The 18,931-nt window shown below is 48.0% G+C and overlaps 3 protein-coding genes across 3 annotated transcripts; 2 read left to right on the top strand and 1 right to left on the bottom strand.

Moving 5' to 3' along the window:
- Window positions 1-349: 349 nt before the first annotated feature.
- LOC123046755 (tRNA (guanine-N(7)-)-methyltransferase) lies at window positions 350-3,115 on the top strand. Its single transcript, XM_044470186.1, has 8 exons — window positions 350-598; window positions 694-750; window positions 843-918; window positions 1,009-1,088; window positions 1,185-1,234; window positions 1,335-1,419; window positions 1,542-1,640; window positions 2,284-3,115. The coding sequence occupies exons 1-8, from the start codon at window positions 440-442 to the stop codon at window positions 2,533-2,535; spliced, it is 858 nt and encodes a 285-aa protein (XP_044326121.1). The 5' UTR covers window positions 350-439; the 3' UTR covers window positions 2,536-3,115.
- Window positions 3,116-4,173: 1,058 nt separating this feature from the next.
- LOC123042109 (glycine-rich cell wall structural protein) lies at window positions 4,174-5,492 on the top strand. The gene is made up of 2 exons (XM_044464631.1): window positions 4,174-4,425; window positions 4,570-5,492. Exons 1-2 carry the CDS (start codon window positions 4,332-4,334, stop codon window positions 5,157-5,159), a joined length of 684 nt encoding a protein of 227 aa, XP_044320566.1. The 5' UTR covers window positions 4,174-4,331; the 3' UTR covers window positions 5,160-5,492.
- A 4,614-nt stretch (window positions 5,493-10,106) lies between these two features.
- LOC123046754 (disease resistance protein RGA2) lies at window positions 10,107-18,627 on the bottom strand. The gene is made up of 7 exons (XM_044470185.1): window positions 16,950-18,627; window positions 14,068-16,630; window positions 13,071-13,989; window positions 12,759-12,975; window positions 12,312-12,432; window positions 12,005-12,075; window positions 10,107-10,602 (listed from the first exon to the last, which is right to left on the bottom strand). Exons 1-3 carry the CDS (start codon window positions 17,251-17,253, stop codon window positions 13,452-13,454), a joined length of 3,405 nt encoding a protein of 1,134 aa, XP_044326120.1. The 5' UTR covers window positions 17,254-18,627; the 3' UTR covers window positions 10,107-10,602; window positions 12,005-12,075; window positions 12,312-12,432; window positions 12,759-12,975; window positions 13,071-13,451.
- Between the last annotated feature and the right edge of the window lie 304 nt (window positions 18,628-18,931).

Raw genomic sequence — 18,931 nt, 5'->3', positions numbered from 1 at the left:
TGTAGGGTTTGTGTCGAGACGGAATAAGGTTCTCCCCGCCTAGCCCCGTCCGATGATGTGTCTAGCGTCATCGATGCGCATGTGGTGGTTTGTCTCCGGCAGATCTCACGGGGTTCGGTCGGTGTTTGCCATCAGTGGATCCGCTCAAATCCAGGGTTGTCATAAAGAAACAAGTTGATTCGGTAAAAACCACGAGTTGTCATCCTCAAGTAACTAAAGTTGCCATAAAAAGACAAGACGGAATTGCTTGGTGCCACACATGTGACACTTTCCTCTTAACATAAAGAATTTTTTTTAAGCTACCCTAAAAAGAATTTCCTCTTAACATTTCCACCCCTTGATAACCCCTCGCCGACTGAAAGAAAAAAAGATAACCCCTTCGGCTGGGTGTGGTACAGGCAGCGCCGCCGCTGAAGCACCAGCCGGAAGCGCCGCCAGAATGGCTTGGACGGCCGCGGCCTCCCTGTGCTGCCGCCTCGTCCGCGCGCCTCCCGTCAGTCGCCGCGCTCGGCGCCGGACCTTGTGCTCCGCCGCGCGGAGCACCGACGCGGTGGACAGGGAGTACGCGGACCTCAATCTCCGCCCCCTCTACCCCAATGTCCGCCCCAACCCCACCCCCGTCTTCAACCTCCGTCTCCTTTTCGAAATAGCGTACCAGCCTGACCACCCACCAATTGGTTTTGGTGTATGCAGCGGGGCCATCACCTTCGCATCCGGCAGCACGTGAATCCGCTCAGCGCCTTGTTCGTCGTAAGCCTGTGCCACAATCTTCAAGATCCATACGGCGAACGCCGGCGCGGCCTCGTCCCCTTCCGTCGATTCTTACTCTGCTCTGCCTGCAGGAGCCCACGGAGCCGCCTGAATGGACGGAGGTGTTCCAAGATCCCCTGCTGCCCCTCATGGTCGACATCGGCTGCGGTGGGCACATGTCTCCTTCCATTGCATCTCCATTGTGCTGTACATTTCCTTTAGCCTCAGCTATCAGGGGATTTTTTCTTTCATGCGCAGGGAGTGGGAGATTCTTGGTTTGGTTAGCAAAGAACTCCGGTGAAAGGCGGAATTACCTCGGACTGGAAATCCGGCAGAAGGTTCTTGTGCTTCTATGTTTAATTTAATCATGGTTCTCAATGTGTGATTTTTGGTGTGGTCATAATGCTCTGCTTGTTTTGCTTATTTTTGTCTAGTTGGTCGAGCGCACACAATTCTGGGTAACAGAATTGGGGCTTAGAAATGTGTAAGCTATGCCTCAGATCTTCTTTCTCACATATGGACATTTGAGGGCTTCGTGCTATCAGAACAATTTAATAGTGTTTGAAATTGCTCCCTTGGCACAGTTACTTTATGCTTGCAAATGCAACGGTGTCTTTCGAGCAAATTGTGTCATCATACCCTGGTCCCCTATCGCTTGTTTCAATACTGGTGAGTGTAGCTGAGCGTAATTCTGTAACTGTTCTAAGTTATATACGATATGTCCCTGTGCTTATGCTGGTTTAGTTGATGTTATGGAATTGAGAGCTGAGTTGCAGTCATCTTTTCTGCAGTGTCCTGATCCTCACTTTAAGAAAAGACATCACAAGCGAAGAGTTCTACAGACACCATTGGTAGATTCAATCACAAAGAACCTTTGTCTGGGCGGGCGGGTATGACAATTGTCTACGATTTCATGCAAAGTATTCTCTGTTAAACTAACAATCTGCAAGGGGTCAGGGTCCTTCTGTATGCTTCAGTTTTGTCCAATGACTGTTTAACTTAGGACAGTCACTATTTTGTTAGTTCTAGCTGTATGAAGGTATGATGGATGTTTAATTGACTGGACCCTGAAAATTTGTCCTAACAAAAAGTAGTAAAGCATGTTGCAGGCTTGAAACATCTATAATTTCAAAATAGTCCTAATAAAAGAATAATGTTTTTGCGGGATCCTAAAGTACATCGGATTGAGGATATATTAACCATGTACATCTGGCTTAATTTCAACATCTCTATGAGATGCCATGTATTATCCACTCGATTTGTATGTTTCAAGCTTATTTTTGTGTTCATATTGTTAGTTGGACTATATTCTTAGTTATTACTGCTTCACTGATGGTAATTGCACAGCCTCTATGCATTATATAGGTCATAGAATGATACAAGTTAATATGATCCAGTGCAAAATTACTATTCAGACTATCTCTTTTCTTTATCTTCGACAAAGGCTGGTGTTGATCATGTAGGGAGTTTAACTTTCAAAGGCTGGTCAAGTACTCTTTTGCAAGGTAACATCTCACTTCATTTCGTTGATAGGTGCTTGTACAATCAGATGTGCTTGATGTGGCTGCAGACATGAGAGGAAGGTTTGATGGATACTCGGATGTGTTTGAGAATGCTGATCGTATTGATAAAGATCTTCAGTGTGACAACGAAGGTTGGCTTCTGGACAACCCTATGGGAATACGGACGGAGAGGGAAATCCATGCTGAGCTCGAAGGAGCGACCATATACAGGAGGATGTACCAAAAGACAAGACGTTTCTCACCAGATTACTCCATCAGTTAAGTGGATGCCTGCGTGGCCAGGTAGTGCTGGGCTAATGGCTGGTTTCTCTCTGCTTGATTCGCTAACCTTGAGCACCAACTTTCACATTCCCTGGCATCTCCCAAAGCAAATTCTTAGTGAATGAATTGGGCCTTGTGCTTGTGAGGGGTTAAACTGGTCAAGGCTTGGCATCTCCCCAGTGGCTGATATATTTTGATCTGAGATCATCGTTCTGGTTGAGGAAGAAAGATCACAGTGCAATTAATTTCAGTATTAACCATACACGGGAATGTTTGACATCTGCAATCTGTATCCAGGGCTGCATTGGCTATCTTAGTTAAGATGAAAGGCAAGCAAGTTATATCGTTGGCAATCAAGAACATTGTCTTTTGCCCTTTTCAAAAAAAGAAAAGAAAAGAGAAAGAGCATTGCTGTTTGATCTATGGCCGAATGTAAGAAAATTTGTTGTCAGTGGTAAAAAACGATGGATGGGCAATTTCATTTCACACTGGTTCTTGTAAGAGATTGTTACTTTTCTGCGCGCGAAAAGTGTTTACGTCTGCAAATTTGCATCAATCTAATATGAAAATCTTTATCAATACTGAAGATCTTTATCAATACGATCAGCATTTAGGGGAAGATGACCGTTCATGTACCACGTCAACGCGTCGTCGCCATACCCACTGCTCGCTGCTGACGACCACCACGCTGCCGCTGCCGGTCATCGACACCGTGGTGCCCTGCTGACGGCCGCCGCCGGAGCCAAAACCCACTTTTAGGGGAAGAGGCCCTTCCCGTAAAAGTGTCATGTCAGTGCGTCATCGCCATACCCATTGAGCCGCCCCTGCCGCCGACCACCGGCGCCCGTTGTCCGGCGCCACTGTCGCAAAATATCACTTTAATTTAGGGGAAGATCTTTAGGGCGCGCTTGGATTGGATGTATTTGAATACACCGGTATTTAACTTACAGGTGTAATTTACCGAGCTGCGAAGGAGTTTCGGCTGGAAATGAAACGGCCGACGGAGGTCCGTATATTTTCTACAAGGGTATTTGAGTGGAAACGACAATCCAAACATGCCCTTAGAGGTATTGTGAAATCATCTCACGTCCTCACCTATGAACTTCCCCTAATAAGTTAGTAAGTTGTATGGGCATCTCGTAAAAGCATTTTTACTGGGGGGAGTTCTGTTGGAGATGCTCTAAGCGAAGATAACTTACGTGCGAACGTTCAGCAATGCTCCACGTCTGTTTTCCAGATGCAGAAGAATATATCCGATCCATAATCCGCTCGGACGATTTGGATACACATGCGAGTCCGTGTGTAACTTGTAGCGGAGCTGATTAATGAGATTGGTGCGTGCATGCAAACTTCATCTTCGCGTCGCGCGAGCACCACCCACCCCGCGCAGTGCGCACTGCACATGCAGAAGAAGACATCCGATCCAGAATATGCTCGGCGTCAGAGGGAAGAAAGCTGGCGCCATTGGTGCTCCTGGGGACGATGCGGAGCTTAGCCATTTCCATGCTAGATTGCTGGGATCGATACATTAATGCGTGCCGTCCTTCTCCCACCCACCACCGCTCCACGGGCCGACGACGACGCCATGGCCATGGGGACCCAACCTCAGCTCGTTCACAGTCACAGGCTCACAGCTCCTCGTGATCCCGAGCTATCTATCGTATCCAAGGCTCCAAGCCCTCCATCGGACTCCTCCTTCTATAAATTCCCTTGCTCTGCATGCTAATCTGTATCTCATCCATCACACTGGCCAGCCAGTAGCCACTGCGAGCACTGAAGAAGAGGCACGGATCACGGATGCCAGGCATGGCATCCACCAAGGGTCTTCTTGTGTTCGCTCTCCTGTTTGCAGCCGCTGCTATCCTCGTCGCCTCGACTGATGAACACCCTGGTGAGCTAACGCACTAACTCCTCGGAGCAGTTTGAACTGGCAGGAATTGAATTAATTGGTCGTCAACGCGTCATTAGGCTAAGAAACTTGCTTTGCTGCATTCTGCTACTAATTTCCATGCACCTTTTTTTTCTGTTCATGTAGAGGTCAAGAAGGAAGAGAATGAAGCCGGCGTAGAGAACTTCTTCCACTTTGGCGGAGGCCACCACGGGCACGGAGGCGGCGGGGGAGGCTATGGCGGAGGCGGAGGCTACGGAGGAGGCGGTGGAGGTTACGGCGGCGGCGGCTACCCAGGCGGCGGAGGAGGCTACGGCGGCGGTGGCGGCTACCCTGGCCACGGTGGGGAAGGCGGTGGAGGCTACGGCGGCGGTGGCGGCTACCCTGGCCAAGGTGGGGAAGGCGGTGGAGGTTACGGCGGCGGTGGCGGCTACCCTGGCCAAGGTGGGGAAGGCGGTGGAGGTTACGGCGGCGGCGGCTACCCAGGGGGCGGAGGAGGCTACGGTGGCGGTGGCGGCTACCCTGGCCACGGCGGAAAAGGCGGCGGAGGAGGCTACGGTGGCGGTGGCGGCTACCCTGGCCACGGCGGAAAAGGCGGCGGAGGCTACGGCGGCGGCGGATGTCACTGGGGCTGCTGCGGGCACGGGCTCCTCCATCACCATGGCTGCCGCTGCTGTGCGCGCGCGGACGAGGTTCCGGAGCCCATGTACCGGGCGCCGGCGGAGGTCCGCAACTGATGAGCACACGATCGAGACGAAAATGCAGCCATGCATACGTACGTACGTACGGTAGGCAGTACTGCTACTGCCCAGTGCCTGCCCTCCGTCGAACTCTACGTGCATGCCGTTGCTCTGCACGCCTACGTGCATATATAGTAATTAAATTACTCGTAAATAAACATGGTCCCTGCATGGTGAGCAAAAGGAAGGTGCATATATGCGCGTACGCGTACGTGCGCGTTGCACAGTGACGACCTTGTAGAAGAACACATGCCTCCGCCCCTCTGTGTTCTGTAAGTTTGTATGTATGTCCCGTATCGATGAATATATAACCCCCCGCTTTATCTGTTAGCACCGTGGAATAAATTCACTCTGGAAAATACTGTAATATGTATAGCCTGGTTCTACTCGGTGCACATAATTCCTTCTGTGATCATCACTGCTGTACGTGTGTTTCAATGTTGCAAAAAGGGGTCGCTGGATTTGCATCTTTGCTCTACACAGTCACCGGGCGCTCCTCCATGGTGCAAAAACGGGTCACGAGGGATTAATTGGGTTTGCTAGATCTGGCAGCTGCAGCAACCGATCGACTGTCACTCAAAATGGTAACGGGAAAAGTCCGCTCAGCTGATGCCTATAAAGCGCAAGCTTGTGTGTTAGTGGCACTGTCCTTGGATCCGGCTTGTCTGCTTCCTTCCCATGCTTTCATCCGTGCTCCCACTACATCCTACGGCTGTCTTTTTTTTCTTTCTAATCTAATCATTCCCCCCTGATTTTAAGGGGGTGGGGCCGGGCCTTATTTTGTTTCAATCAAATAAAGCCACGTACGCGGGAGCACGGATGGGCGCACGCGCGGGAAGCAGGCAAGTCTCGTCCACTGTCCTTGTCCTCGGTGGCAGGGAAATCATTTACTCCACCCTCAACTCAATAAGGGCCGGTAGCAAAACGAAAATGAACGAAACTGATTTGTTTCCAACTCCACACCACCGCAGAAATTCAAAAAGCGAATATGTAAGCGGACATAACCGAAAACGAATACTAAGTTAATTATATGGTGAACATGAAATACAAAGGTGGAAGTTTTGCTAGAACTCGAAAATCTCTAGAGCATCCAGAAAAAATACAACATAACCAACAAAGTTGTGTAATTGCGCACCGAAGAGAAGGTCGCTAGTGAGCATGCGTGGAGGATAGGAGTGGAAGGCTTGAAGTCGGAGGGGCGAGGATCAAGTCAGTCCGATGGATTAAGTTTTGGTGGATAGGATTACGTTGGACTACAAGTGTAGCGCGCTAAGCTGGGTCGGCTACATAGAAATGACAAATGAGATTTTCCGCAGCCTTCACCATTTTCATTTCTGCATGACTAACATCCGAAAATGTCGACATAGCCACTGTTCTTGAATGCAAAGAGCTAGCACTGGACTTTGCAGATGTTTCGTATACCCATTGCCTGCGGGAAGCAAATGAAGTTGCAAATGATCTTGCGAGGAACTCGTTTAGCGATAGATCTTCTAGTTTTTGGGACTCTACATCCCCTGATTTTATTTCTCATGCCCTTGTAAATGACCTTGCGATTATTTTTGAAATAAAGTTTTGATGTTTCAAAAAAAAACATCCGAAAATGCCGTTCTGTTTCTGTTCAAAAAGATTTTTGTTTCTTTTTCTACACTTCTATTTTGTTTAACCAGTGCTAACTTTTAGCTTCATAATACATATGGTACTATCAACCTCACTACCAAGTTTTTATGGCCCCTATAAGATTTTAGCGAGAACTGGCAGTGGGGCTTATAAATTGCAGCTCCCTCTGAATGTGGCATTCACCCTGTTTCCATGCCAGTCAATTGAAGAAGCACTTAGGCACACGTGCAGTACCCTGCACACAGATCCACCTTTAGTGGGTGAATGGCAGAATCATGACTGAGCCTCTAGCGATTCTCGAAACAAGATCTCTCTGAAGTAATAATGGAGTTCTAGTTACTCGGTGGCTAGTGGAGTGGGAAAATCTCAAACCAGAAGAAGCCACTTGGGAAGATGCAAACTTCATGAAACGGGTGTTCCCCGACTTCTTTTCAAGCACCATCAAAGCATGGTTCCCCCGTTTTGAAAAAAAAACATGGTTCCCACATCGTTATACTGAGGTCAAGTATGTTCTTCAGCGGGAGGCATTGTCAGCTGAATCCTATTCTGCAAGTGTCATGTTATTCAGTTAACTGTCGCATACCGGTTCGGCTACAGTTAAGAAGATCCTAAGGTGGAGGTTGACGATGACGAGATGAATGGCGGATCGGGGCCGAAGACTGTTTTAACTAAACTACAGTTACTTTCGCGGCGCTTAATCACTGATTGTCAGCGACCCTGCCCAGGCCGAGGGTAGACTTCAGCCTTCAGTTTTCGTCACCGACTGATTGTTGCACCGTCCCCAGCTTTTCTTGAACATAGCCCAATGGCCACCACACCTGACAACATCACAGTGATTCGGCGGTCAATAAATTCATCCTACTTCTGTTAGGGCATATCCACCGGGACCCTCAAACCACCCGTTGTGCCATCTAACACGGACATGTATCGGTCCGCTAGATAGTCCGGACGCATTTTTTTTCTCGTAAACAAGAGACAAATTAGTGGGGTTTTATGGGTGTTCGGACAGCAGCTACGCCCGCATGTGACTAAACTGACCCACCAAAATCCCCTCCCTCGCCTACATGCTTCCCGCCCGAAACAGTCGGCGCCGCTCCAAAGCATCAGTGCCACATTCATGCCCGACCAGGCGAACACGACCTCTCATTGATGCGTCGGCCAAGAAAGCGTCGCCTGCGCCGATGCCAAGGAACCTACTCCGGCGCCACCCGTTCGTCCCTACATTAATGATATGCAGTTGCCGAGGAATCTACTCCGGCTCCACCCGTTCGTCCATACATTAATGATATGCGGTTGCCAAGGAACCTACTTCGACGCCACCCGTTCGTCCGTCTGCCGTCCACCATTAACCTTACCGCCCCGGCCCACATCCATCCGCTCGCTATATAAACTCTACCCCCGACCATAGCCGCAATCATCCACCTCCGGCCCCTTTCTCCTCTCCGCACCACGCCCGACATGGCCTCCTCGTGCTCCAAAGCCCTCTGGGATAGCCTCTCCTCCAAGCAGAAGAAGGAGATGGCCGCCATTGCTGCCGGCTGGCAGGCAGGCCAACAGACGGAGGTCGACGTCGCCCCAATGGAGGACGAGGCGGCGACACCCTCCACGCCAGTGCATGCGGGCCTTACCATCGGCAAGGCCTATGCGCACTATGCTGCGGGGGAGGAGGAGGCCAAGTTCCAGCAGTCATAGGCCGACCAGGCCTACAACCTTTGCCTCCTTGAGGAGCACCGATGCGTGAAGGAGTTGCTTGCCGCTGGCACAACCATCGTGCCGGACGTGGATGTGCCCGAGCAAAAGGCGTTACTCGAGTCCTACCGCTCCGTCCACGAGATCCGCCTCGACTGCTGGCGGTACCACCAATGTCAGGCGGAGTTAGAAGCCGCCTACAGGGAGTTCGACGAGACGACGAATGAGGTGTGGGGCAAGAGCGACGAGGAGGAGGATATCACCAGCTCTGCCCCGGTCGCGCCCCGCCACCACGACCACGAAGCCGGCACGTCCGCCGACGCCGCGGGCAACGATCAAGAGTAGTGCATGGTAGGTCGTCGCTGCTCGGATCCCAAGAAGGCCACTGCTCCTCCCCTCCTGTTGAAGCCAAGCTTGGTGGACTGAACATATATAGTCGGCCGATTAGCCGCTTGGCGACGTGGTGGAGGCGGGTGGATGCCGGAGCAAATTTGGGGGTCAGCGTTGGAGATGCCCTTACATGCATGTTTCATGTTTCAGGAATTTTGAAATCTGAATAATTTCTTAATACTCTTCATCTAAAATTACTTGCCTTAGATTTATCTAGACACATTTCATGTCTAGATATATCCATATCTAGACAAATTTAAGACAAGTAATTCGGGACTGAGGTAATATAATATAACTTGGTCGAAAGTTAGGAAAAACATACACCATATACAATACATGAAAGTAAGATAAGGTACGTAAAATGTATCAGGAACTCTGCACTGGCTGTGGTGACGGTGATGATAAAACAGAGCATACCTGCAGTGGTAGCGCCTAGCATAGCATCCAGCAAAATGTGCAGTCATCTCATCACTAATCAGTTAGCCCAGGCTGACCGAAGATTCCAAGTGTTGTGATATAACATGATAACTTTATAAACATCCTACGTGAGGTTAGGTTCCATGGAGTCCACTACACGATTGTACTGAATAACAAACCTAGGGCAAAATATTACGGCTTCAACAATTGATGAATAAATTCTGCGAGGTGCTTCATAAGCAGTGGGTGAATTTAAATTTTGCAAACAACGCAAACGATGTGCATATGCATCAAATAGTAATAGTGTGAGAGAATTTATCATGGTGTTTATGCACAGGCCACAGCACTTTTACAAGCATGCATAGTAGAGCACTTCAAAAGCAAGTCGGTTCAGCACTTCAGCGCGGCCGGCCCAGCCTACAGCTACGACTCTCGCCGGTGCGTCGCATTGAATCACCGGCTGCAGCCCGACGCACCTGGCAATAGCATCACCCTCCCACACGCAAGGCCGTAAGCGTACGTAGCATTGCACTAGGTGCTCTTCACGAGTACCAGTAGATAATACGTCTCTCGAACAGGATATGGGATGACAGTCCCTGCCTGCAGTTTCAGCTGAGCGACCTCGGCTGTCCTCATCTCGCGCTCAAGCGAGGCTCCCCGCCGTCGAGCCCGGCCAGCTTCCGCGTGTCCAGGCCTCGATCAAGCTTGTCGGCAGGAGGCACCCGAAGATGGATCTGCTGCTGAGAAGTGGCGAGGCAGCAGAGGAGAAGATGGAGGTCGTGAGCCGATCAGGTAATGGAGGAAGCGCAAATTGATCATAGCGTGCCAATACAATGCTTCAAATAGTTCTTTTTTGTTTCCGACAAAACTTGGATACAATACTTCATATTGATCATGGCGTGACTGTTCAGACTCGCAAAGCCGTTGATGATCGACTTCCTATGTGTCGCATGACTCTGCTTCTCTGTATTCACGCCAAGCAAAAGCGGCACAAGGCAGCAACCTTCGCGGTGCCTTCGTGAAGAAATTGCGTCCGAATATGGTTCATGTGTTTACGTTTACGTGTGATCACTCGCCATGTGATCTCTTCAGTAATTTTTCTCTTGAATCAGTGGTTGATGCCATGGAGCTCCATAGAGTTCAGAGTTCCAACATATTTGGTAGGCTGCAGTTAGTATAACAATCCATGGTCCATCCGAGTTGCCCCCGCTGCTGCTTCCTATCCCCCGACTTCAACCTCCAATTTTCACCAGACCAGAGATCGTCACCCACTGGTTGCTGTACCGTCTTCAGTTTTCATGGACATGGCCCGCTTGTCAGTCCACACCTGACACCATCACAGCGAGTCGGCTGTCAGTAATTTTATTCTATTTAAGTTGAGTCAATTGCAAGAAACCACCACATTTACGCCTAGATTTGCACGAAACCACCAACTCATTAATCCGTTGCAGAAAACACCGAAAAAATTGTTAAGTCATTGCAAAAGGCACTATCGGATGATTTGGCCCATTTAATCTCTTTCTTACAAGTGGGGCCAGATTGACTTAACAAAAAAAATAACGCATACACCCCTAGATTAAAAACACAAAGCAATTAGACCCTCCCCGTGGAACACCGACGCCGAAGCCGAGCACGTACTGCTTTCGGGCGATTGCGCCGCCGGGGTGCGGCAGGATGCAGGCCTGCAGGTCCTTGCCGCCGGGGACGCGGGCCTCCACGGAGGTGTCCCCGCGCATGAACGCCTTGTGCAGCGCCTTGTGGAGCCCCGTGCGGCCGCCCTTGAAGGGCGCGTCCAGCGAAGCTGCGCCGGAGCTCAGCCCGACGCGGACCGATTCCACCACGTCGCCCTCCTGCACCACGACCCCGCCGCCGCCCCACTCCTCCGCCTTGGAGCTCCCCGCCACGCACTCCAGCGCCACCACTGCCGCCGCCTCCCGCTTCCTCCGCCCCTCCTCCTGCTCCATGGCAAGCTAGTTCCCCTCAATCAGTCGAGCGACGATGCTCAGCACGCGCGCGTTACCCACTTTGTGCCGGCGCCGACAGCCAAGTGGTGCGGGCGGCAGGGGAGCAGTCACGTGCCGCCCCTGAGGTGCGCGGGGATCTTCATCTTCCACCGGAGGGAGTGGACCAGGAGATGGAGACGGGCAGGGGCTCGGCGCGCACACTCCGATGCTCCTTGGTGTCCTCCTGCTCTGAAGCGCTGCAACTCCACCAGCTGGGCTCCTCCTCCTCCCTCCTCCTCCCGGCCCGGAGCAGAGCGGCGGCGGCGCGTAGTGATAGGGTGTCGGTGTTCCACGGGGGAGGATCTGATTGCTTTTGTTTTTTAGATCCAGGGGTGTATGTGTTATTTTTTTGCCAAGTCAATTCCTTACAATCTGGCCCCACTTGTAAGAAAGAGATTAAACGGGTCAAATCATCCGATTAGTGTTTTTTGCAACGAGTTAACAAAATTTTCGGTGCTTTCTGCAACGGATTAACGAGTTGGTGGTTTTCTGCAAACTTAGCCGCAAATGTGGTGGTTTCTTGCAATTGACTCATTTAAGTTAGATGCATGTTTCAGGCATCAGAAATTTTGAACTTTGTATTTTCTTTTCACTAGGATATAACTTGGCGGAAGCTAGAACAAATGTCCATCCTATACAACACATGAATGTAAGGTGGTACGCAAAACGAATCAGCAAGTGTGCACTGGCTGTTGACAACGTTGATGATAAACAAACATAACGTACCTGAAATGGTGTCGTCTGGCATCCAGCAAGATGTGCAGTCATCTCATCCCTAATCAGGTAGGCCTGGTTGACTGCAGATTCCAAGTGCCGTCATATAACATGCTGACTTGCGTCGCAAAAAAAAATTTATAACATGATGACTTTATAAACATGCTATGTGAGGTTGGGTTCCAGCGATCTGCTGCACGGTTTTACTAAATAACAAACATAGAGCAAAACAACACTAGTAACCTTTACATTTCTTCTACAGTTTGAATAGCTAGTAGGTGACGGTAGATTTTACTGAGTAAGCAGTGGGTGAATTTACCTGCCAAACAGAAACATCCTTTTTCACAGCAGAACTGCATCAGGAGACGGGTGGTAGAGTAACTAGTAGACCATTATATTTCTTCTACAATTTGAAGTCATATCTCATGCCGGACAGTCAACTACAAACAGAAAACATGAGCCGGTTAAATTCTTTACAGAACAAAGGATAAAATAAACAGAAATTGTTAGCATTATGTTGTTTCTAGTTAACAGCATTGATATGTGCACATCATCATATGCATGGGGTGATGAATTGTACTGAAGATGGGATGCATAATTTGGTAGCAGAAAACAGACTAGCTAGATTATTTCCGCAGACTAGATTATTTCCATACTAAATCAGATAGTAATCAAGAAGGAACAATATCGCCAACAAGTATGAGCACTGAGCCACCGACAAAACTGATCAGGGTATATATAGAGGCCAAACAATTTGTTTGCGTACCTTGCGATAGCATACCTTACTGCCAGGGACTGACCAGATAAGACACAAGAATGAGGGAAAAGTCACAATGCCCCTCGTAACAAAAACGAGTCTGTCACTTTCAACCCATGGTTCTGTGTCCATCTATGAGTAGCTTGTGGAAAACCAAAAGGGGTATGCCGCACTGGCACGAATGTGCTAGTGATGGCAAGTGCAGCAACATGTGCGTCTCTGATGGCTGCAGTCAGCAGAGGGATCAATTAGTTCAAGCAAAGAAGAGGGTGTGGCGAGGGTGCTGATAAATACTAAAGACAAAATGCTCCAGGAGTGTACCTAAGAAGCCACTGTTGGTTAACTCAGTCTCGTCATCAATAGTGACCTGTAGCTTTCTATTGCCGCAATTTTGCATTGCACACCTAGCTTCTTGCTGCAACTGACTAATCAACAGAAACTGAGAGGTGGGAGGCCCATGTCAAGCCGCCTTCTGATGCTCTTACATTGTATGATAGATAACCGCTCCTTGGAGGTCATGCTATGTAGGTTTGCAGGATGTGATAAGAGACTCGGGCATGACCAAAATCAAAGTTCTTGGAGGAGAAGCTGTAATGCTCTCTCTTGTTCCCCTGTTAGGCTCACCATGCTCTCTTGGTTTTCTACCCAAAGAGATGGAAGGACAAGACTGCTTGCAGACATACTATTTTCCTGGAAAACCTCTTACATAATGTTTGCCATGCTCAGATTAGGGCAGTCGTATATACATAAATCCTCTAAAGCGATGAGCTGGTTGAAAGCTTCACTTGAAATGGAGATCAGATTTGGACAGTTTCTTATTTCAAACAATGTTATGCCCCTAAGGTTATCGAATGCCAAGATACTCTCATCCAGCACACTCAACTCATTAGATTCGATAATCAACTGTCTTTGGCTTATACTCATTGTTGGAAGTTTAGGAACTCCCCTGACGGACAACTCAGAAATCAGAGCAGAAGGCGGAAGAGGATGTGACACTATCAAACAAGGGCAATCATGGATGGTGAGTCTATGGAGATTAGATGTCCAATTTTCTTTATCTCCTTGGGAAGGTAAAAATTGCAGAGGTGGAGAAGTTGTTAGACTGCTGCAGAATTCTAGGCTTGGCATTTTAGTCAACACCAACTTCTCCAGGGAAGGAACTGACAATTCTTTGACAACATGTAGGTCCACCAACTCCTTGAGCGCCCCCATTTCTCTTAGGGGAAGGTTTGCCCAATTGCTGCAACATCATTTATCAAAGTAAGTGCATAATAATTTGCAAATGTCAATAGAAAATTTAGAGAGAAGAAATCACTACATTATATGAGGACATTTCTTGATGTAGAGTTTGCTGAGAGATGGGAACCATGACTTCTGCTCAGCGTCGAAAGAAGGGTAATTCTGGAAAAGAGTGATATCATTCAGTTGAGGGCATTTCATGATCATCAAAACTCTTAGATGGGAAGTCAACTCCATTCCGTAGGAACCAATACATTTTTCCAATTTTGGCATATTGATCAAGATCAACTCTTCCAAGGAAGGAACTGAGATTTCCATTAAATTCAACATCCTGATCAATGTCAGCTTCCTAAGGAAAGGAAGCATTTCAAGAGTTGGAAGAATTCGCCATTCTTTGCAATTCCTTAGATGAAGTATCTGCAATGAGGTAACTGAGAAAGTACTGGAAAGCCAGGTTGGAGGGATAGCACCACTGTATCCAGTTATTTCTAGAGTTTTGAGGTTCGGATGTGGTTGAAGACCTTCAAGCACATCTTCTGCCATTACAGGTTCAAGGCTCATGCTGCTATCCTCCCATGACAAGGACAACTTTTCTAGATACTCTTTGTCTAATAGCCTGGCCCCACAAGCCTCTTCTTTAGTCTTCACAATTTGAAGTTGAGAAATTTCAAGTAGTACAAGCTCATTCATCGACTGAAGCTGCCTTATCTCAAAACTGCCAACATTTTGAACCTTGAATCTTAGTTTCTGAAGAGAGGTCATGTTGCCAACACAAGCTGTTGCATGATGCACTTTCTCATGAGAAATAAGATGGCGCAAATTAACAAGCTTATGCATGTCAGTAGGCACAGCAAGATTGCCTGAAATACCCACATTCAATACTTGAAGGTGATAAAATCTTGTCAATGCTTGAGGAAACAGCGACATGGTTGTGGTGACAACACAAACATATTCAAGATAGCGAAGATGGCATGGATTTAACAGCCTGTTTATAGAGCTGATGTCAGCGCCTGTCACGAAAATTCTTAGAAACCGTAAACATTTTGCTTCCTTCAATAAATTACGTAAGGACCCTAATAAATTTATGCTGCTTCGCCCAAACAACATCAAGGTCCTCAATTTTTGCAAAGGCTGAACCTTCTGAAGTATTTCGTCAAACCTCTCGTTAGGAAAGCTGGCATGGTTATCTGTATCAAAAGCAGTAATTATGATCGACAAATGCCGAACACTTGGTCGAATTGCCTCAGGTTTCAATCCATGTATAGTAGCACACTCATTTAACGAAACCTTCCCTGCCAATTCATGCATTAAATCGTGCATAACATAGTGTGAGCTAACCATTTGGAAGAAGCCCAAATCCACTAATCTATCCAAATATTCCTGCCCTGTTTCCTCTAGTCTTACGGTACGATCTTCGCACTGCACAAAATCCTGTGATATCCAAGCATGGACCAATTGCTCCACATTAAATGGGTAGTCCACTGGAAACAAAGAGCAGTACGAGAAACAACGTTGAAGGTGGACTGGCAGATAATCATAACTGAGCTTCAAGATGGGTAAAATATCATCAGAATCTTCTTGAAAGGATTTCCATTTGTCCCGAACTATCCTCCAATGTTTATCGCTAACATTTGTATTCAGAAGTGCACCAACACTTCGTGCAGCTAGTGGACAGCCCTTTAGTACTTTAGCAATCTGTTTCCCAATAGATTGCAAACTAGGATGACCCTCGTAGTTCTCATTACGAGATGCACATGCCTTGAAGAACAGCCAAAACTCCTTTTCATCTAGACCACTCAATCTAACTTCATCCATTGTTCCAATCATTCTTGCAACTGATTTCATTCTAGTTGTTGCTAGTACCATGCAACCATTTACTCGATTATTTTTCAATGGAGCCAAGAGTTTAATCCATCCACTCATGTTCTTGTCTTCCCACACATCGTCCAATACAAGTAGAAATCTTTTGTTTCTAACATTCTTCAAAAGGATCTCCTGCAGTACATTGAAATTGCTTATTTTTTCATACTCTTGTCTATCTTTACATACATGCTCTAGGATCTCAAGTGTTAGCCTCAGTTCATTGAAGTTTGTGGATACACAAACCCACATTTGCAAATCGAAATGATTTATAATTCTTTCATCACGGTATACATATCTAGCAAGAGTCGTCTTCCCAACACCACCAATGCCAACCACTGGCAAAACATTCAGATCACTAGATCCCCCATTCATCAACAGCCCTATTATCTTGTCTCTCTCTGCATCCCTCTCATACACCTTACCTTCAATTGGAGCAGAAGTTGTCAATCGAGCATTCCTGCGAATATTCTGACTCTCACTTGATGTTCCGGTGGGGCGTGAGATCTCAAGCTGAAGAAATCTCTGCACAGAATTGCCAATAGTGCATAAATCATTCACTATACCGTTGATTCTCTGAGAAATGTCATGTTTAATCTCATAAGTTAGCATGATACTATGAGTTGGCCCCTCCTCTTCGCGTCTCCTTTTTCTGCCGCATGAGGCCCATCTAGTTATTTGGCTTGTGGCACTGTATACTAATTCAGAAGCAGAAGATAGGGTAGATGAGGACACATAGCTCCCATCAGAATTATCATCACTGGCAGCAGTACAACCTTTCCCTGCATAAGAAAACTGTCAGTTATTCAGGGACAAGACAACGAAAACCACTTGAGCAGAAGAAGATATTATCATGTAACTTCTGATAATACAAGATAATCTAAGGGGCTGTGTCTATGATATTCAACTGCTCTTGATTGCACATTATACTATAGCCAAGTAGGCCTCACAATCACATTATACTAAGGGGTTGCATGCATCACTCTGATGCAGAGGCCGGGGGTGATCCTCCTTTTCTAAAAAAAAGTAGGCCTCACAATCACATCAATAAAGAATAAGCTGAAAGTAACAACCATGGAATAAGAGAGACGAGTGCAGCACCTTCGATCTGTTGTTGTAGTCGGTAGTAATCGAGCTCGTCCATCACGTCCTCTGAGTCATAAAGCAGCCCTTTGAGATCATCCAGTGACTGGGACAGAGGCTTATTGTCACCAATAATCCTTCCCTCAGCAGCGGCAAGCACCATCTCCACGTTCCTCATCTCAAATTTGAGCTTCTCAAAATCTTCAGTGAGCCCGATTTCATGAGTCCAGGCTTCCATCTGCCAAGTGAATAAGCTCCCAATGATGCTTTGCACCAGCCATCCTGTTGCTGCATCAACTATCGTGCCAAGAAACCCTGTCATCTCCCCGCACGCTTAAGGCAGCACAGCAACAACAGGAGCAAAAGCAGGCATGGCACAGAGGAGATACCAAACCGATGAATTCAGTGGAAAGGAGAGTGATGATTCATCGAAAGGAGGTAGCTGGGAAGGCACAGGGCAAGCCAGGCAGCAAATGAGATGAAGTTTAGAACCACACAGCAGAACCAGCTAACTTTACAAAGCAACACTAGGATCCCTGCAACCGACACACATGCACATCATGGCAGCTCAAAGCAGGGTACACACAACCGTGGAACTATGGAAGCTCATGAGCCAAGTCCTGGCTCCACAGTTACACTAATTAACGGTGTTTTGGGTCGTATGGCTGTACAATGCACAGCCTTGTAAAAAAGACTAGCTTGCAATGTTACATACCAAATCCGCATTCAACTACAGAGCAATTTCATGGGGAATGAGCCTAGAGAGCAGAAAAGGGGAGAGGCATTGGACCAATAGCAGCCCGGAATATGTAGACAGTGGACACACCAAACCACCTCCTAGAACGCATATTGAACAAATGGTACAAGCGGGGACAAAACACGACAAAGCGGCATGCTGTCACTAGGCTTAAACTGGTTCCTCATTGAGATGCATGATTGTTTCTGATTGGTATGTACAACCTTGTACCTATCGACAAATTTTGGCATGTAGAGTTGGCGAAACTTATGTAAAACCTCCAGCAGTATTCTGAGAGGGAAAAAATCCACCAATCTAAGACAGAGCTGGGGCGTCTATTCCAAGGATGATGGTGTCCCTAGGAATTTACAAACTGCTATGCTGTGTGTGGTATTTTTCCAATTTCCAAACGGAGTAGGAAATCATAACCAGACAACTTTGACCTGCAGACATGGGGAACCTGGCGAAGGATACAACGTGTGATGCCAAATCACAAGAGGCTCTTTTACCTGTGGGTCTACCAGCCAGCTCGTAGTTGAAACGAGCATGGGACGCCAGGGTAGCCCCATGGGCAAGATGAGCAGGTTAATCATTCGGGGAAATGCTCCGGTGGAGACTGCCGTCGTTAGTAACTGCACGAAGGCCACCCGCGCGTGGATCCTGCATAGACCCGGCCGGCGCAGGTTCTCCTGCGTGGCATTTGCTCGAACACATGAAGGGCGCAGGCGCACTGGACGGCTGCGCGGCGTCACCGGGGGCGGGGCTTGGTGTGGCGCGCGCTCTTCCGCATGCCGCGGTAGGTGGGCTCACCTCGCGCTTGCCCCGTGAGGCCGTGAGTGCCGCGACGGTGGACGGGTTGAGCGGCGCGGAAGCGCGCGAAGGAAAGGGAGGAGGGCAGCAGCGGCGAGGCCGTCGTGAGTCGTGACTGAACATGTAGCGGAGTTTCTGGCCTATAGTACATTGTGTTACTCCAAATAAAAAAAAAATGAAACCATCGAGGACTAGCCCTTGGAGGCATATTTTTATAGGAGAAATTCTCTAAGCACCCGGGTCACCTCCGGACTCGAACCCGGGTGGGCTTGCTCCCACCGAGAGAGCCAAGCCAGCAGGGTGACACCCTGCTCTCTGTTACTCCAAATAACTGGCTGCAAATCCGGCAGTGGCGAAACTAGCAGCCAGTCACGTCTAGGGCTGAGCAAGCTTAAACTACAAATTCTTGAAATTTTGAGTAATTTGTAGAAAGAAATTACAAGGGATCTTGGTA

This window comes from Triticum aestivum, chromosome 2B, assembly GCF_018294505.1.
Source record: "Triticum aestivum cultivar Chinese Spring chromosome 2B, IWGSC CS RefSeq v2.1, whole genome shotgun sequence".
Classification (NCBI taxonomy): domain Eukaryota; kingdom Viridiplantae; phylum Streptophyta; class Magnoliopsida; order Poales; family Poaceae; genus Triticum; species Triticum aestivum.
Note: the sequence above shows the minus strand (reverse complement) of the source record. Positions and strands in the feature narration are given on the sequence as shown.